Source organism: Lactuca serriola, chromosome 3, assembly GCF_051521515.1.
Source record: "Lactuca serriola cultivar US96UC23 chromosome 3, Lser_US96UC23_V15, whole genome shotgun sequence".
NCBI lineage: Eukaryota > Viridiplantae > Streptophyta > Magnoliopsida > Asterales > Asteraceae > Lactuca > Lactuca serriola.
In genome coordinates this window covers 210,435,860-210,451,332 of record NC_136410.1, presented here as the reverse complement: position 1 = coordinate 210,451,332, position 15,473 = coordinate 210,435,860, and the positions used below count along the sequence as shown (strand labels likewise).

The 15,473-nt window shown below is 28.8% G+C and overlaps 1 protein-coding gene across 9 annotated transcripts; it reads right to left on the bottom strand.

The window, feature by feature from the left end:
- Nucleotides 1-12,092: 12,092 nt before the first annotated feature.
- On the bottom strand, nt 12,093-14,574 carry LOC145093566 (uncharacterized). Of its 9 annotated transcripts, XR_013702924.1 has the most exons (7): nt 14,271-14,574; nt 14,066-14,115; nt 13,714-13,796; nt 13,127-13,143; nt 12,591-12,690; nt 12,437-12,503; nt 12,093-12,328 (listed from the first exon to the last, which is right to left on the bottom strand). XR_013702924.1 is itself a non-coding variant. In XM_079031715.1 (6 exons), exons 1-5 carry the CDS (start codon nt 14,442-14,444, stop codon nt 12,616-12,618), a joined length of 399 nt encoding a protein of 132 aa, XP_078887841.1. In that variant the 5' UTR covers nt 14,445-14,574; the 3' UTR covers nt 12,093-12,503; nt 12,591-12,615. The 9 variants fall into 9 exon arrangements, 2 of the variants coding, with proteins under 2 accessions (XP_078887841.1, XP_078887840.1); XR_013702923.1 differs by having other exon boundaries at nt 12,437-12,690; XR_013702925.1 differs by having other exon boundaries at nt 12,437-12,690; nt 14,066-14,112.
- Between the last annotated feature and the right edge of the window lie 899 nt (nt 14,575-15,473).

The window sequence follows — 15,473 nt, the reverse complement described above, 5'->3', positions numbered from 1 at the left end:
ATTAACTTATAATATTATAAAGTATAAGGGTTGAATTTTAACTTTTAAAATTCTAAGGGCTAACTTGGAATTAAAGTATCCATAAGTGAAAACTTTTCAAATTCCAAAACTTGAGGGCAAGTTTTGAAACTATTCAAAAACTAATTAATTCCATAACTTATGTGTTTAAAGTAGTTTTAATCCAAAAACTCTTCAAGTTCCATAACTTGAGGACAAGTTATGGAAGACTTTAAACTAATAAAAGAATTAACTTTTCTTTATTTTATAACTTATGGAATTAATTAAGGTTACATTTTTTTTTATTAATGAAGAGACTCTTGGTCCTTCATAACTTGAGGACAAGTTATGGAGTCATAAAACCATTTAATTAGAACTAGACTCTTCATTTTGTAACCTTTGCCAACTTTTATGAGTTTTATGAAACTTAAATGTGACTTTTCATATAACTTGAGGACAAGTTACAAAAAACACATTTTAGAATCAACTCTTAGATTAATTTGGATTGAAAACAACTATTTCACTCAACTTTTCTATTAATCTAAGCAACTTATAAGAACAAGATAATTCAAATCAAACTTTTTCATGTAATTAGTCTAATCCTTAAACTAATACAAAACATGAATCTATTGACAATTATCTTTGAAGTTGGATTAGCATGAACATTACCACATCAAAAACAAGTTTGTAATTTCAAAAACAACTTAGGGTAATGTTCCTAGTCCATTTCTAGCCAGAAAAGTCGGATTTATGATGTCTGGGGGTCCAACTCGTCGAGTGCACGAACCAACTCGGCGAGTTGGATGCATTTTGCCTTGGACTCGGCGAGTCCATTCATGGACTCGGCGAGTCTGCTGGGCAGGCAGCATCAAAACTCGATTTGTTTAGCTCCTTTTGCAAGTATAACAAGAAAACAAGCCTAGGCTCTGATACCACTGTTGGGTTTTGAGCATTCTAACACTCCTAAGTGTACATGCAACCTTAAATACCTTGGATCTATGTTTTCTCTATTATACATGCATATGAACATCCAAGGTATTATCCTAATCTAGCATACAAAAACAATTAATATAACAAGATAGAATACATACCTCTTTGATGTAGAAAGTCTTCATGAAGCTTGAGTGCCTAGTGCCCCAAGCGTGACACCTCAAATGGTTCACATAACATCAAATACACCTGGAATAACTTAAGCAAAACTTGAACACTCCATGAAACCGTTTAGCCCTCACACTCATACATAGTGTCCGATTTCTTGAGCCATGTGATTCTTTTATATGGTGGCTATTAGGGTTACACCATGTAACTTATGACTTTACCCATTCCTTATGCTCCATGGTTTTTAACCTCCATGGAGTATCCATGTGTCACCCCATGGACTTAGTCCAACATAAGGAATCTTGGATCACAAGCCCACATATATAAGAATGAATGATTTACACAATCAACCCATATATTTAATTAGTCTCCTTTTGATCACTTAATTAATTCCAAATTAATTCTTGATCAATACTAATTAAATAACCTTGTTAATATATTAGAACTTACAATATATTAACAAACCTTAAGTGTTATTTCTCTCATTATAGTCTATCCAAATGTATGATGCCATGCAACCCAAATGGACCATGCCGGGTCGGGTCAAGTCTTACCAATTATAGTTATGGACTTAGACATTAATCCAACACTAAGGTGTTCATGCAACCCTAGAAACCATGGATCTATGTTTGAATAAGATACATGCAAAATTGATTTTCCAAGGTTCATAATCGTATATAGCATACATGGGGAACTTTTAAACATAAAAGTTAGTAAGAAAACATACCTTGTAGTACTTTGGATTCCTTGAGAACCTTGTGATCCTAGCACCCCAAGTGTGATGCCTCAAATATCTCACACAACACCAAATGCACTTGGAATAAACTTGAGAGAAATGTTACATTACTTGAAATCGGCTAGCCCTCTTCTTTCTTAATTAAGTCCGATTTTGGTGAACATAAGGATCCTTATATAGTGTGTTACAATGAGGGTTACACCATGTAAACCCTAATTGTCATGACATGTCATTTCCATGACCCATGGGTTCAACAAACACCATGTAGCATCCTATGGGGTTGAGCCCAACTTGATAATCCATAAACCAGTAGCCCACTATATAAGTATGGATGATTTACACAATCAACCCATATATTTAATTAGTATCATTTTGATCATTTAATTAATTCCAAATTAATTCTTGATCAATACTAATTAAATAATATTATTAATATATTAGAACTTATAATATATTAATAAACTATAAGTGTTATTTCTCTCATTTTAGTCTATCCAAATGCATGATGCCATGCAACCCAAATGGACCATGCCAAATTGGGTCAAGTACATACCAGAAATAGTTATGGACTTAGACACGTTATCCAACAGCAAGATCAAATGGAGAAGAAGAATTTGATGAATCTCTATGTATTGATGAATAAACAATGATGCTCCTTACAAAAGACTCACACACACAAGTTCTCTCACTTTCTCTCTCTAAAACACACACACTTGGCCGTGAACTCCCCTCTATGTCGCACACACTTATCTGACAAGACTAACACCTATTTATAGGAAACAATGAACCGTAAATGGTTCATAGCCGCACACACGTTCACGGCCGTGAACTCCCATACAACCGTAAACACCACCTTAGTGGTAAACGCCAAGGTTGTTTCCGGTCCTAGACCAAAAACTATAATTGCCTAGAAAACTAAAGTATAAACCATATTTTTGACCCAACAATAAGATGACGTGAGTAAAACAAAAAGAATTCATTAATAAGTATTGAATGAGTATAAACACAAAAATGACTTATTTTGCAACAAAAAAATATTAAGAACTAAATGTGTGCAAAATTATTAAGTGCTAAATGTGTATAAAGTAACAAATATATTACCCTATTAAGTCATTTTTACCTGGTAACCTGGAGTAGCCGGTCATAAGGACTTAATGTGTATAGTTTAACAAGTTGAAAGAGTAAATGCGGACGAAAAAAACTCAATGACCAAATGTGTACAAATCGAAAAATATATTACCCTTTTAAGTCATTATCCCACTTAAATATTAGACCATAGTCTGAGTCCAAACACGCTTTCATAATTTCCATCTGAGGTGTGCAAGTGTCTCAACGGATCGATTCAGTTTTAGTTGTTTAAAAAAAAATCAATGTTTTATTGATTTCTTTTCTTATAATTGTCGTATCTTTTGCAAACGAACTCCATTTTAGACGTTCTTTATATTTTTAGAAATAGGGAAACATGTACTATGAGAATAGAATGTTTTCATTTCTCTCTACTGTTTAATACGAATTCTTAGTTTTTCATACACATTAACTAGGGTTGTAGTTTGTGTTTTCTGATTCGTTTGAGATTTTCTATAAATAGAAAAAAGATATCATTTGGTATCTTATAATAGTTGTAATGACACTTTACTTTTCAAAATATGCATTTAAACTCAATAGGTCAAATTACAAAGATGTTTGTTGTGACCGACTGTGTACTGTTTTAGCCTTAAATTCTTGAATGTCGCAAAATCATACCATTAAAACACCTAAACCTTCACATATGAAATAAGGATTTTACATAATAATCCATGAAATGATGTTACATGCTTGATTCTAACTCTGGTAAGTGTAATCGCACCTTAAAGTGTATGTTTTTAGTGGGAAAATAGAAAGAGACCATTTAATGTCGTCTTAACTCAAAGTCATTAACTTCTTTATACGAACTCAAATGTTGATGATATTTATATCTACTCATTCATATTCAAGTCTAGTACAACTTTCTTTTCTATAACTTGTGTCACAAACTATTATACTTTTATTTATAATCTCATATACCAAAGGAAATACATTATATGTTCTCAAAATAATACACGAGTACATGCTTTGCATTCGCCTTTCAAGTAACTTACTTTCAAGCCCAAGCCTTTACAAATTTCTCAAAGATATTTCTAAGGCTTGTTGTTCGCAGAAACATCCTAATGATTATAATATGTGTCGGGTTAGTGTTATATATATATATATATATATATATATATATATATATATATAGTTGGGTTCAACAAACAACCATTTTAAACCATATAATCAAGGAACCAATCTTTTCTCAACTTTTAGGGTTGAAGCATTGATCATGTTTATGATTCATTATTCACTTTTTATGATTCATGATTCAATTTTAATGATCCAATTTTTTTTTTCAATTTTCTTTTTCTCTCCGATATAATATTATGCTCGATTTTATGATTTGTATTTTTTTTTATATATTTTTTTTCAATTTTTTAAAGGTATACTTATAAGTCCTCACTTTAAAAATAATATTCATCGAAACCGGACTATATATATATATATATATATATATATATATATATATATATATATAAGAAAATAATATGCAAAAAACAAATTCAAGTATTTGAAAAACAATCTGAAATAGGACATTTGAGACAAATTGTTATTTTCTAAAAACTAAAAAGTAGTTATTTTTGTAAACAATTCATTTAGAATAATTAACATAATGTATTTGGCCACCGGATATATATATATATATATATATATATATATATATATATATATATATATATATATATATATATATATATATATATATATATATATATATATATATATATATATATATATATAGAGAGAGAGAGAGAGAGAGGTTAGGTTCATTTGAGACAATCTATATTTTGTGAGACCGTGAGACGCATTTTTTTTTTAGTTAATTCAAATTCCGAAAATAATATTTCGAAAAAGAATTTTTTGATTTTTCCATTTATTTTGTATTTTAAAATTATTTTTAGAATATGTATAGTGTAATATTCTATTTAGAATATTTCACGTATTTCTCAAAAAAAAAATAGATTTTTTTTTTATTTTTTTTATTTTTTTTAGTTAATTTAAGTTCCGAAAATAATATTTAAAAAAAAACAATTTCTAGATTTTTCCATTTATTCTGCATTTTAAAATTATTTTTTAGAATATGTCAGTGTAATATTCTATTTAGAATATTTCACGTATTTTTCAAAAAAAAACGGAATTTTTTTTATTTTTTTATTTTTTTTTAGTTAATTCAAGTTCCCAAAATAATATTTAAAAAAAAAGAATTTTTGGATTTTTCCATTTATTTCGCATTTTAAAATTATTTTTAGATTTGGTCTCACGGTCTCACAAAATTAGAATGATCTCAAATGAACCTGAACCTATATATATATATATATATATATATATATATATATATATATATATATATATATATATATATATATATATATATATATATATATATATATATAGGGTTAGGTTCATGTGAGACGGCCTAATTTTGTGAGACCAGGAGACGCATTTTTTTTATTTTTTTTTTTATTTTTTTTAGTTAATTCAAGTTCCGAAAATAATATTTAAAAAAAGAATTTTTGGATTTCTCCATTTATTTTGCATTTTAAAAATATTTTTTAGAATATGTCAGTGTAATATTCTATTAGAATATTTCACGTATTTTTAAAAAAAATGGAATTTATTTTTATTTATTTTTATTTTTTTATTTTTTTAGTTAAATCAAGTTCCAAAAATAATATTACAAAAAAAAATCGATTTTTCCATTTGTTCTGCATTTAAAAATTATTTTTTAGAATATGTCAGTGTAATATTCTATTAGAATATTTCACGTATTTTTCAAAAAAAAAACGGAATTATTTATTTATTTATTTTATTATTATTATTATTATTATTATTATTATTATTATTATTTTGTTTTTAGATAATTCATGTTCCGAAAATAATATTTAAAAAAAGAGTTTTTGGATTTTTCCATTTATTTTGCATTTTAAAATTATTTTTAGATTTGGTCTCACGGTCTCACAAAATTAGAATGGTCTCAAATGAACCTGAACCTATATATATATATATATATATATATATATATATATATATATATATATATATATATATATATATGTAAAGGTTCAAATGAGAACCAAAACAGATTAAGAACCTAAGAACCAACTAATTAAGGGAAATTCTTGTCAAAACATGGAATGGGAAGGTTGTAAATAATATGAAGTCTAAGCCCAGTTTCACAAACATTATTATTACATCTGAAACTTAAAATATCATATCAAACCATTATATCTACAAAACTTTATTTCTCTCTCTCACCAAAGATTTCTTCCTTTCCATCACACCTCTAGTGGCCTTCCCATGCCACCACCACCTCCGATGTCGCCACCAACCACCGTGATCTACCTCCGGCGGAAACAACCTGAACCACCGCAAGCATACCACTCTTACGACGTTGCTCTCGTGACACATCTCCATCCGCCTTCTTTTTTTTCTCAATCTCCTTGAAACACCACCAAAATTGTTCAGATCTGGTGCACCACCACCTCCACCTACCATTGATACGTGTCTTCGACCTCCAAAAGCTTTCGTTTTCATCAGATTTGTGTTGATTCTTTATAGATCTTTGATCTCCAGCTGTAGATCTATGATCTTTGACGACGTATCTCTAATTTTCGCTTAGAAATCTATGATTTACACCTCCAGATCTGTTATGTGTCGCCTCCTTCCCCTCTATTACTCGTTTTCATCTCTGTCTCTCTTATTTTTGGTCAAAACATCACCAAATCGACATCTGATATGATGTTTTTTTCCATTTTTCAGGTCAGATCTGGTGTGTGTATGGTGTTTATATTGATTGTGTTTACAAAAGGGAGTTCTGATAAAAAGATGCACACAAGGTGTTTGATGAAATGCCTCAATGAAATTTGGTAAGTTATTAAGTTGTGAATTAAGTTGTGAATGCATATTTTTTGTATATTAAACTATGAAGTTTGTGTATTTAGCTGTGATATTTGTGTTTAAAATTGCAAATTGAATGCATTAAGATGTGAATTTGTTGTTTAAACTGTAAATTGACTATATTAAGTTGTGAGTTTTGTAAATTTAACTATGAATTAATTGTATTAAACTGTGAATTGATTGTATTAAATTTTTTAGTTGAAAATACGCTTTTGAATACATATTTTTTGGGTATTAAACAGTGAATTTTTTGTATTTAACTATGAGTTAAAAGTTTTAATTTGATATTATATTTTTCTACTTGCATTTGTTGTAGATCTCTATTATATTTTGGTTTTTTTCTGTTAATGTGTGAATTTGATATTTTAATCTCTCATTTGTCATATAATTTTGTTAATCTTAGTTTTTACTACTATTAACTTGTGAATGTATAATTTTTTTTTAATTAAACTTTAAATTTATTATACTAGTTTGTGAATTTTATATATTAAATTGTGTATTAATTGTAATAAGTGTTTTAAGTTGATAATATGGATGTGAATACTATTTTTTTGTATTAGAATATTAATTTATTGTACTAAGCTATCCTTTTTGTGTTTTAAATCGTGACTTGATTACATTAAGCTTTGAATTTTCTTTTTAAACTACGAATTGACTGTATTAAACTGTGAATTTTCTGTTTGAAACTGTAAATTGACTAGATTAAATTGTGAATTATGTGTATAAAACTATGAAGTTACTTGTATTAAGCTATGAATTTTGTGTATAAACTTTGTATTGACTATATAAAGAGTGTTAAGCTGAAAATATGGTTATGGATGCATACTTTTTGTATATTAAACTTTGAATTTTGTGTATTAAACTATGACTTCTGTGTTTAAATTGTGAATTGACTGCATTAAACTGTATATTTTTTCTTCCCAGACTATGAATTGACTATATTAAGCTGTAAATTTTGTGTATTAAATTATGAGTTGATTGTATAAAGGTGTGAATGAATTGACATTAAGCTGTGATTATTTTATAAATTTTTGTTTGCTTTTGAAATAATATAAATTTTATTCACAACTTAATATATTAAATTCACAATTTAAAATATGAATGATTTATGTATAAATTTTTTTGTTAATTTTTTTCTGAATATATTTATTTGTTGTGTTGTATAAGTATATAAGAATACATTAGTTTTAATAATAATTTTGCATTAAATTCAGAATGAGTGAAATAAATGGTTTTATTAGACTGTGAATGCAGTATTTATGTTATTAATGCATGACTTTGTTTACAGATCTAATTTAGAAGAAAATAATGGTTGCGATGCTGGTATAGGTGGTTGGTGGCAGCGTGTGGTGGTGGTAGAAGTAGGGTTTGAAATTTTGATTTCTTTAAGTTTGTGAATTAGTATAAAATGGTTTTTATTAAATTGTGAATTTTGTGAATTAAAATTACGAATGGACTGTATAAACTTGTAAGTTATATAATTTTTGTGTTCAAATATGAGAGCATATAAGAATGAAAATATTATCCTGCAAAAATTACAATTTTGCCCTGTTTGTATCGAAAAGAGAGAAAAAAAAAGATTTTCACATGTTTAACAAGAATATCATGTAAATATTTATTAACTAATGGGGTTCTTAGGTTCTTAATCTTTTATGGTTCTCATTTGAACCACTCCCTATATATATATATATATACACACATACATATATATGGGCTTAGGAATATGTGGCTAGGCCTGACAATGGAGCGAGTTTTGACCCTGATCCGATACAAACCCTTAACAATTATATGGGTTTGGAGCATAGTTTTTGATCCGTTTACCCGTTAACGACCCGTACCCGCTAACCCTTTTATTAAAAGGGTCGGGTATGGATCATCACCGATCCGCTCCGTTTATAACCCGCCCCATATAAATTTTAGAAATATAAATTTATATTTTATATTACCTAAAGTTTACATTAAATTCCAATTAAAAGTCCAAAGAGAAAAGGCCAAAGAATAAATTGTTTTTACATAGGACTCGAGGACTCAACTTCTAGACTTCCAGTCTTCTCCCAAGAGTCATGATTTCAATTTATTTATATTTCATCATGTAATCACCAATTTCATTTATAAATCAATAAGTTCATTTATCAACTGAAAAAAGTTTGTAATTGCTATTCTCTATCAATGCAATCGACGATCAAAAACCATTTGGAAGTAACTAAAATAATGATTTTAATTCCAATAGAAAGTCCTCGAGTACATAATGTGTTTTCTAAATCAAAACTTAGTATTATTTAATAAATGTGATTTTATGATTTAAGTAAAATGTGTTTGATTATTCAAAAACCCTACGGGTTACGGGGCGGGTTTTGATATCTGCTGATTCGGTGGATAAGGGTATGGGTTTGATTATTCAAAACCCTGCGGGTTACGGAGCGGGTTTGGATTGGATTTTGAAATTTGTTAAAAGGGTTTGGATCAAGATTGATTCGCTCCAAACCCGCCCCATTGTCAGGTCTATATGTGGCTATTATGTACGTAATATTAGGTATAGTACCATCAAAAACTACATAGTTTTAACAAAATGCAAGCAAATCTCTCTACCATCTTTCATGTATTCCCTATTAGACTAGATGATAGGCTTCGTACATATTTTTTAAGGAGTTTTAAATATTTAATTTTTCACGACAAACTATGTATAAAAATACATTGTCAACTACCTATAAATCTTCATATTCAAATTTAATATAGAAAACTATAGTGAAAGATTGAAATTGTTCATTAAAAATCCAATAAACTTTTTCCCATAACAGATAAAAAAGAACCATGCAAGTAGATATATGGTAGGTGTCAAAGAAAGTTATGAAGCCTACTAGAGGTCTAATATAAACAACACATTCGAAATACATAGATGTTGGAGATAAATTATAAGATCAGAAATAATATGAGCTTAAAAGCAATAAGAAGAAGCTAACAATGAAAAAAATTGTGTTTTTTAATCAAAATAAAGTCAATTTTGATGGTTCTATACCTAATATTACATACATGACAGTCTCAATGAAAAAAATTGTGTTTTTTAATCAAAATAAAGTCAATTTTAGGTTTAAGGTTTACTAATGTTCACTTAGGTATATAACCATCAAAAATTGACTTTATTTTGATTAAAAAACATATTTTTTTTCATTGTTAGCTTCTTCTTATTGCTTTTAAGCTCATATTATTTCTGATCTTATAATTTATCTCCAACATCTATGTATTTCGAATGTGTTGTTTATATTAGACCTCTAGTAGGCTTCATAACTTTCTTTGACACCTACAATATATCTACTTGCATGGTTCTTTTTTATGTGTTACGGGAAAACGTTTATTGGGTTTTTAATGAACAATTTCAATCTTTCACTATAGTTTTCTATATTAAATTTGAATATGAAGATTCATAGGTAGTTGATAATGTATTTTTATACATGGTTTGTCGTGAAAAATTAAATATTTAAAACTCCATAAAAAATATGTACGAAGCCTATCATCTAGTCTAATAGGGAATACATGAAAGATGGTAGAGAGATTTGATTGCATTTTGTTAAAACAATGTAGTTTTTGATGGTTCTATACCTAATATTACGTACATAACAGGCACATATTCCGTAAGCCCTATATATATATATATATATATATATATATATATATATATATATATATATACTAGTAGCATACCTGCGCGATGCGGCGACGACGATTTTTTTCATTTAGGCAATTAGTTTCTGAATGAAAATTAGTGTCATTTTGGCGATCGTCAAATTGTTTTCTTTCGATTTGTTTCATTCCGACGATTTGTTCCTTTCGGTAATCAGTTGTCCCTAAACGGGCAGAAAATACTAATTTCTGTCTATTACTATTTGTCTGGCAGCGGACGACGATTAATTTTATTTAACGAATAATGTTAAGATTGCGGTCTAATGTTGGATCTACGACGACTCCCTAGTATCAGTTTTCCAATGGGGCGGCATATGTTGTCAAGGTGGCGGGTTTGAGAGAACTTACGTTGGTGATTTCTACGGTTTCAAAGAGTTTGACGGTGACCGAAAGAGGTGATGAAGATCCAAATGGCGGAGGAAGGTTTAGTTGTGATAAGGGATGGTGGTGTCGGCGTCATTGTCAGATGTAGGAGAAGGGTTGAAGTTAGAAGAGGGAAACTGTGATTGAGAGAGTACCTAAGAAAGTGATTAGGGTTTGTAGAATATGTTTATGTGGTGCATGTTATCATTACGTTCGATCCAGTAGCTAATCAACGGATGTGATTAAATTTGGGCAATCGATTTGCTCTTCCATGTCATTGATCCGTGTCATTTTCTCTTCTTTATGTCGGATAGTTCATTTTGGCCGATAGATTCCATGTAGTGGTTATTATCTTTTTATTTCAATTAGTTCTTTTCAATTTTTTGGTGGGTTTTTTTTTGTGTCAAATAACTCTTTCCAACTAATAGTTTCTAGTTAGTTATTGTAATTATGTCTATATTTCCTCAAGATGTATAATTATGTCTATATACTTGAATTAACATAATTAAAATATAGAAATAGATAATAAATAAATAATAAATAAGTAGTATAACTCATATGATAGTCTAGACAATATATACAACTTTTCAAAAATTTAAAGTTCAAATAACTTAATAGTATTTAATCAATTACCTAATGTGTGATAATTACCTAGGTGTGCAGTGTGTTAACTCTAGGCATGAAAGACCTTCGTTCTGATAAAAAATATACATACGCAATTAAATTTAGTAAAAAGTATTGCAATAATTAAAAATAATTAAAAAAACAGATTTAAATCAAGCTTGTTTTAAACAATGATTACTAAGTAAAATATATTAAAAAATGAAAAAAAAAATATGTTCAATTATATTTTAATATTAAAAAGGGTTCTGCTGAAGAATACCAAAAGTATGTTGCATAATCTAAATCTTCACAATACCAACAAACATATTGCATAATCTAAATCTTCACAATACCAAAAATATATTGTGTCTCCTTAGTTTACATCTTTTTAAACTTAATACATATGTTGTAAAAAGAATCATCCCATCCATACTGAGCATGCGACAAAATCTAAACTAATCTTCTTAAGAATATTTCAATGAAAAAAAACGATTTTCCGAAGTTTTGTAGAATCTTTCTAAACTTCATAAAATCATTTAAAACTTGTGATACAAACACAGATCTCATGCAACAAATATGATGAAAAATATAAAACAATAGGTCTTCCGGATATACAAAGCATCACGACTTTGAAATAAACAACCAGATCTGGAAAAAAAAAACTAAAATCATTCATTTTTTCATTGTAAAAACCCAAAACAAAACATATTACATTTAGTAACACAAATATACATGTCGACACTCATAAAGATTGCTAACAAAAAAGGTCAAATCTACACAAATCTAATACAAAAAGAGCATCTTCACCGCAAAATGAAGATCTTGAGCTTCTCATCACCATCATCTCTATTCATATTTGATTTACTTTATGTTAAAACTTCATCAAAGATATATAAATGGTAGACACATATTAGGATTTGACATATATATAAAAGGAAACAGTGGTGGTTTTACCTTGTTTTATCTCCAAATGAGGTGTCTTCGGGCCAAAAACACGCTGATGTACAAATGAGACACGGATCTTCAAATGAGACACATATACATGGTTAAAAAATTTATAATATTCTTTTTTACTCCAAAGTTTGGGCCTAACACCTCGATTTCATACCTGAGAAATGACAGACAAAAAAACCTTATATATACTCGAATATCCAAGATTTCTCGATGATTTTGGTGGTCTTCTTTCCTGTTAATTGATACCGCTTTTCCTGAATTCAGGTAATCACAAACTTATATTTCACATGGATGTTAGACAGTAAGCAATAAATAATTGTATGGAAAAAGCCCCAACTTTCACTCAAGTACCTAGTATGGCAGAATATGGTGTCATTACTTTTTTATAGATGGCAAATATAATTTTTTTAAACCTTTTTTGCATATTTTCCATAATAAAGAACCAAAGAACCCCCCATACTTGTCAAGCTAAATCTGGATAAATAGTTACCATTTTACAGAAAACATGAATGTCATTTGATAATAAAAACTATATGCTTATCAACTTAAAGCTAGTCTTCACGTTAAATATAGAAACTCACTTGGCTTCTATAGCCATGAACATATTGAACTCATGAACCAATTCAGACAACATAAGCTAAAAATTTTCAAAAACCTAAAAGCTCAAGGAAATGTAGATATTAGACTTACACAAAGCTTCATTAAACCTGCAACCAAATCAAACAATGACAAAAGTCAATGAAAATGCAATAATCAATTACCACCAAGACATATAAACAAAAGCACACACACAAACATAATTAGAGATAACAATGTCACCCATTTATTTTCTGATTTTAGTCTATTTACATGTTATAACTTGGAGGTTGTCTCTTCAAGAAATGGCTTCATACCCACTTCCTCTTCTTTTATGCTAGTACAACTATATCAACATAATGTACAAGTAAACAAACAAGATTTTGATATTTCTGATCAAATGTATACATTAAGAGATAAGTGTACAACAAAAGCTATTACCTTGTATATCAGTGTTGAATGAAGAATTTAAATGAGGGAAGCAAGGTTGTGAACTCAGAATTTAATAAAAAAAAACCCTTGATTTGATTATTCATTTTTGGGCTCCCAATTGCACAACACACATATCTAAGCAATAAAAATTAATCTATATCCTCTTTTGATACAACTTTAACCTCTATTATGATGTTAAATCCGAAATTAATTTTGTTAAACTCATACATTACACTCTGTTTATTGTTTTATGAAACAAACTGGATTACCAGTTGGATTCTTGAATGTCCTATACACAGTATACACCAGATCCACCTTCTTTAAATCACAATCAGCAAAATCGTTTCTTCTTCTGTTAAAAAGAAACAAAATCATAAACACACACATATACAGAGAGAGAGAGAGAGAGAGATTGAAGGAAAAGGGAAAGAACGATGAAATTCATGGTGATGGGGTGAAGAACAAATGACGGTAGAAATATATTACCTTGCTTCTTTGTGAAATATATTATAGGTGAGTGAGTGTGAACATCCTAGCCCATGTATGTGGATATTTTTATGGTGGTCAAGGCGATGGTGAACAATTTAAAGATCTAGTGTAGTAAAGCCGATAAATCCTAACCTTTTTCTCAAAAAACTTAGAACTCCTTCCTCTTCAAAGTTCTTCATCTGCTACTACAACAACAAATCAAAATTGTATAAATTAACCCAGTAAGATCAGGTTGAGGTGTAAAGAGATAATCGCGATTAACATGTAAAAAGCATTTATAAAATATTATTTGTGACGAAAGATGAAAACTATTAGGGTTATAAACAAAAGAAATCACCGATGAAGTGTGAGTGTTTATCTGCCAATTCCGTTCTAGTGGCGACCGATGGATTTGATGACTGTGGGAGTACCGGTGGAGACGATGGAACATATGTTTGAGTGGGTTATGGAGGACCTTGATAGAGATGACGATGGAGGGGGAGGCGACATCGATTATGCTGAAAATTTCCATTACGGCTTCTTTGTTGGTGGGAGAAAGAGAAACAACGGAGAAATTCAAATTTTGAATCAAATGAGTGAATTAGGGTTACGAGAGCGAATATGATGCCTAAATTGATCCGTGTGAGGGAGTATCTTTTTGATCAAATATTCATTTAGCACACGGATTGCCACACATGGACATATTTATACAATTCATTTAATAATTAATGGTCAGGATCATGTTTGCTTGTTTTTTAAGATAATATGTTTTATTAGTTGTACCTTGGCTTTACAATTTGTAATTAAAACATTGATTATGTATACTTTATAAGATGGTATATATATATATATATATATATATATATATATATAATGTTTCTTTAGGAATAGTAAACTTTCTAAGGGTTTGACATAAATGGTCCATCTTATTTATCCATTTTCACATTTTGGGTCGTTTTTTAGAATCTTATAATATTCAAAGTTTGGCCACAAAGCTTTAAGGAATTAATAACGTTGGTTCATTTTCTAAAAACTTGTTAATTCCTACCATTTATAGTAAACTTGTCTTTTTTTTTGTCAACTTTGCCCCTTCTTTTTTACTCATTTTGACACTTTTGCTCATTGGAAACAATTTTTTTTTTCATTTTTTAGAAACCTTTTAATATTGGCAAAAAAATCTTTAAGAAATTAACGAATTTGGTCAATTTTCTAAAAACTTGCTAATTTCAACCCCTTTAATTCTTTAGTTATTTTAACACTTTTGATTTTGACACTTTTGGTCATTGGAATAAAAAAATTTATATTTTTTAGAAACATTTTTATATTCAAATTTTGGCTACAAAATTCACAACTTTAGTTCATTTTCTAAAAACTTTTAATTCATACTCATTTAATTATTTAGCCATTTTGAAACTTTTGATAATTACAATCAAAAGTTTTACATTTTTTTCATAAAAAACACAAAAGGCCCGGAGCGAAACCCGGATTTTTCCACTAGTTGTTACTAAGAACTTGAAAATCATGTATCCGGGGTATTTAAAAATAAAAAATATAAAAAAGG

What these genes read in the sequence shown, in the direction of transcription:
- LOC145093566 (XM_079031714.1), bottom strand. Translation starts at nt 14,444, where the DNA reads ATGGAAATTTTCAGCATAATCGATGTCGCCTCCCCCTCCATCGTCATC. An exon ending in TAAACACTCACACTTCATCG is followed by an intron (nt 14,116 to 14,270) that starts GTGATTTCTTTT and finishes TTGTTGTAGTAG; the next exon opens with CAGATGAAGAACTTTGAAGA. An exon ending in CTAAGTTTTTTGAGAAAAAG is followed by an intron (nt 13,797 to 14,065) that starts GTTAGGATTTAT and finishes TCTTTTTAACAG; the next exon opens with AAGAAGAAACGATTTTGCTG.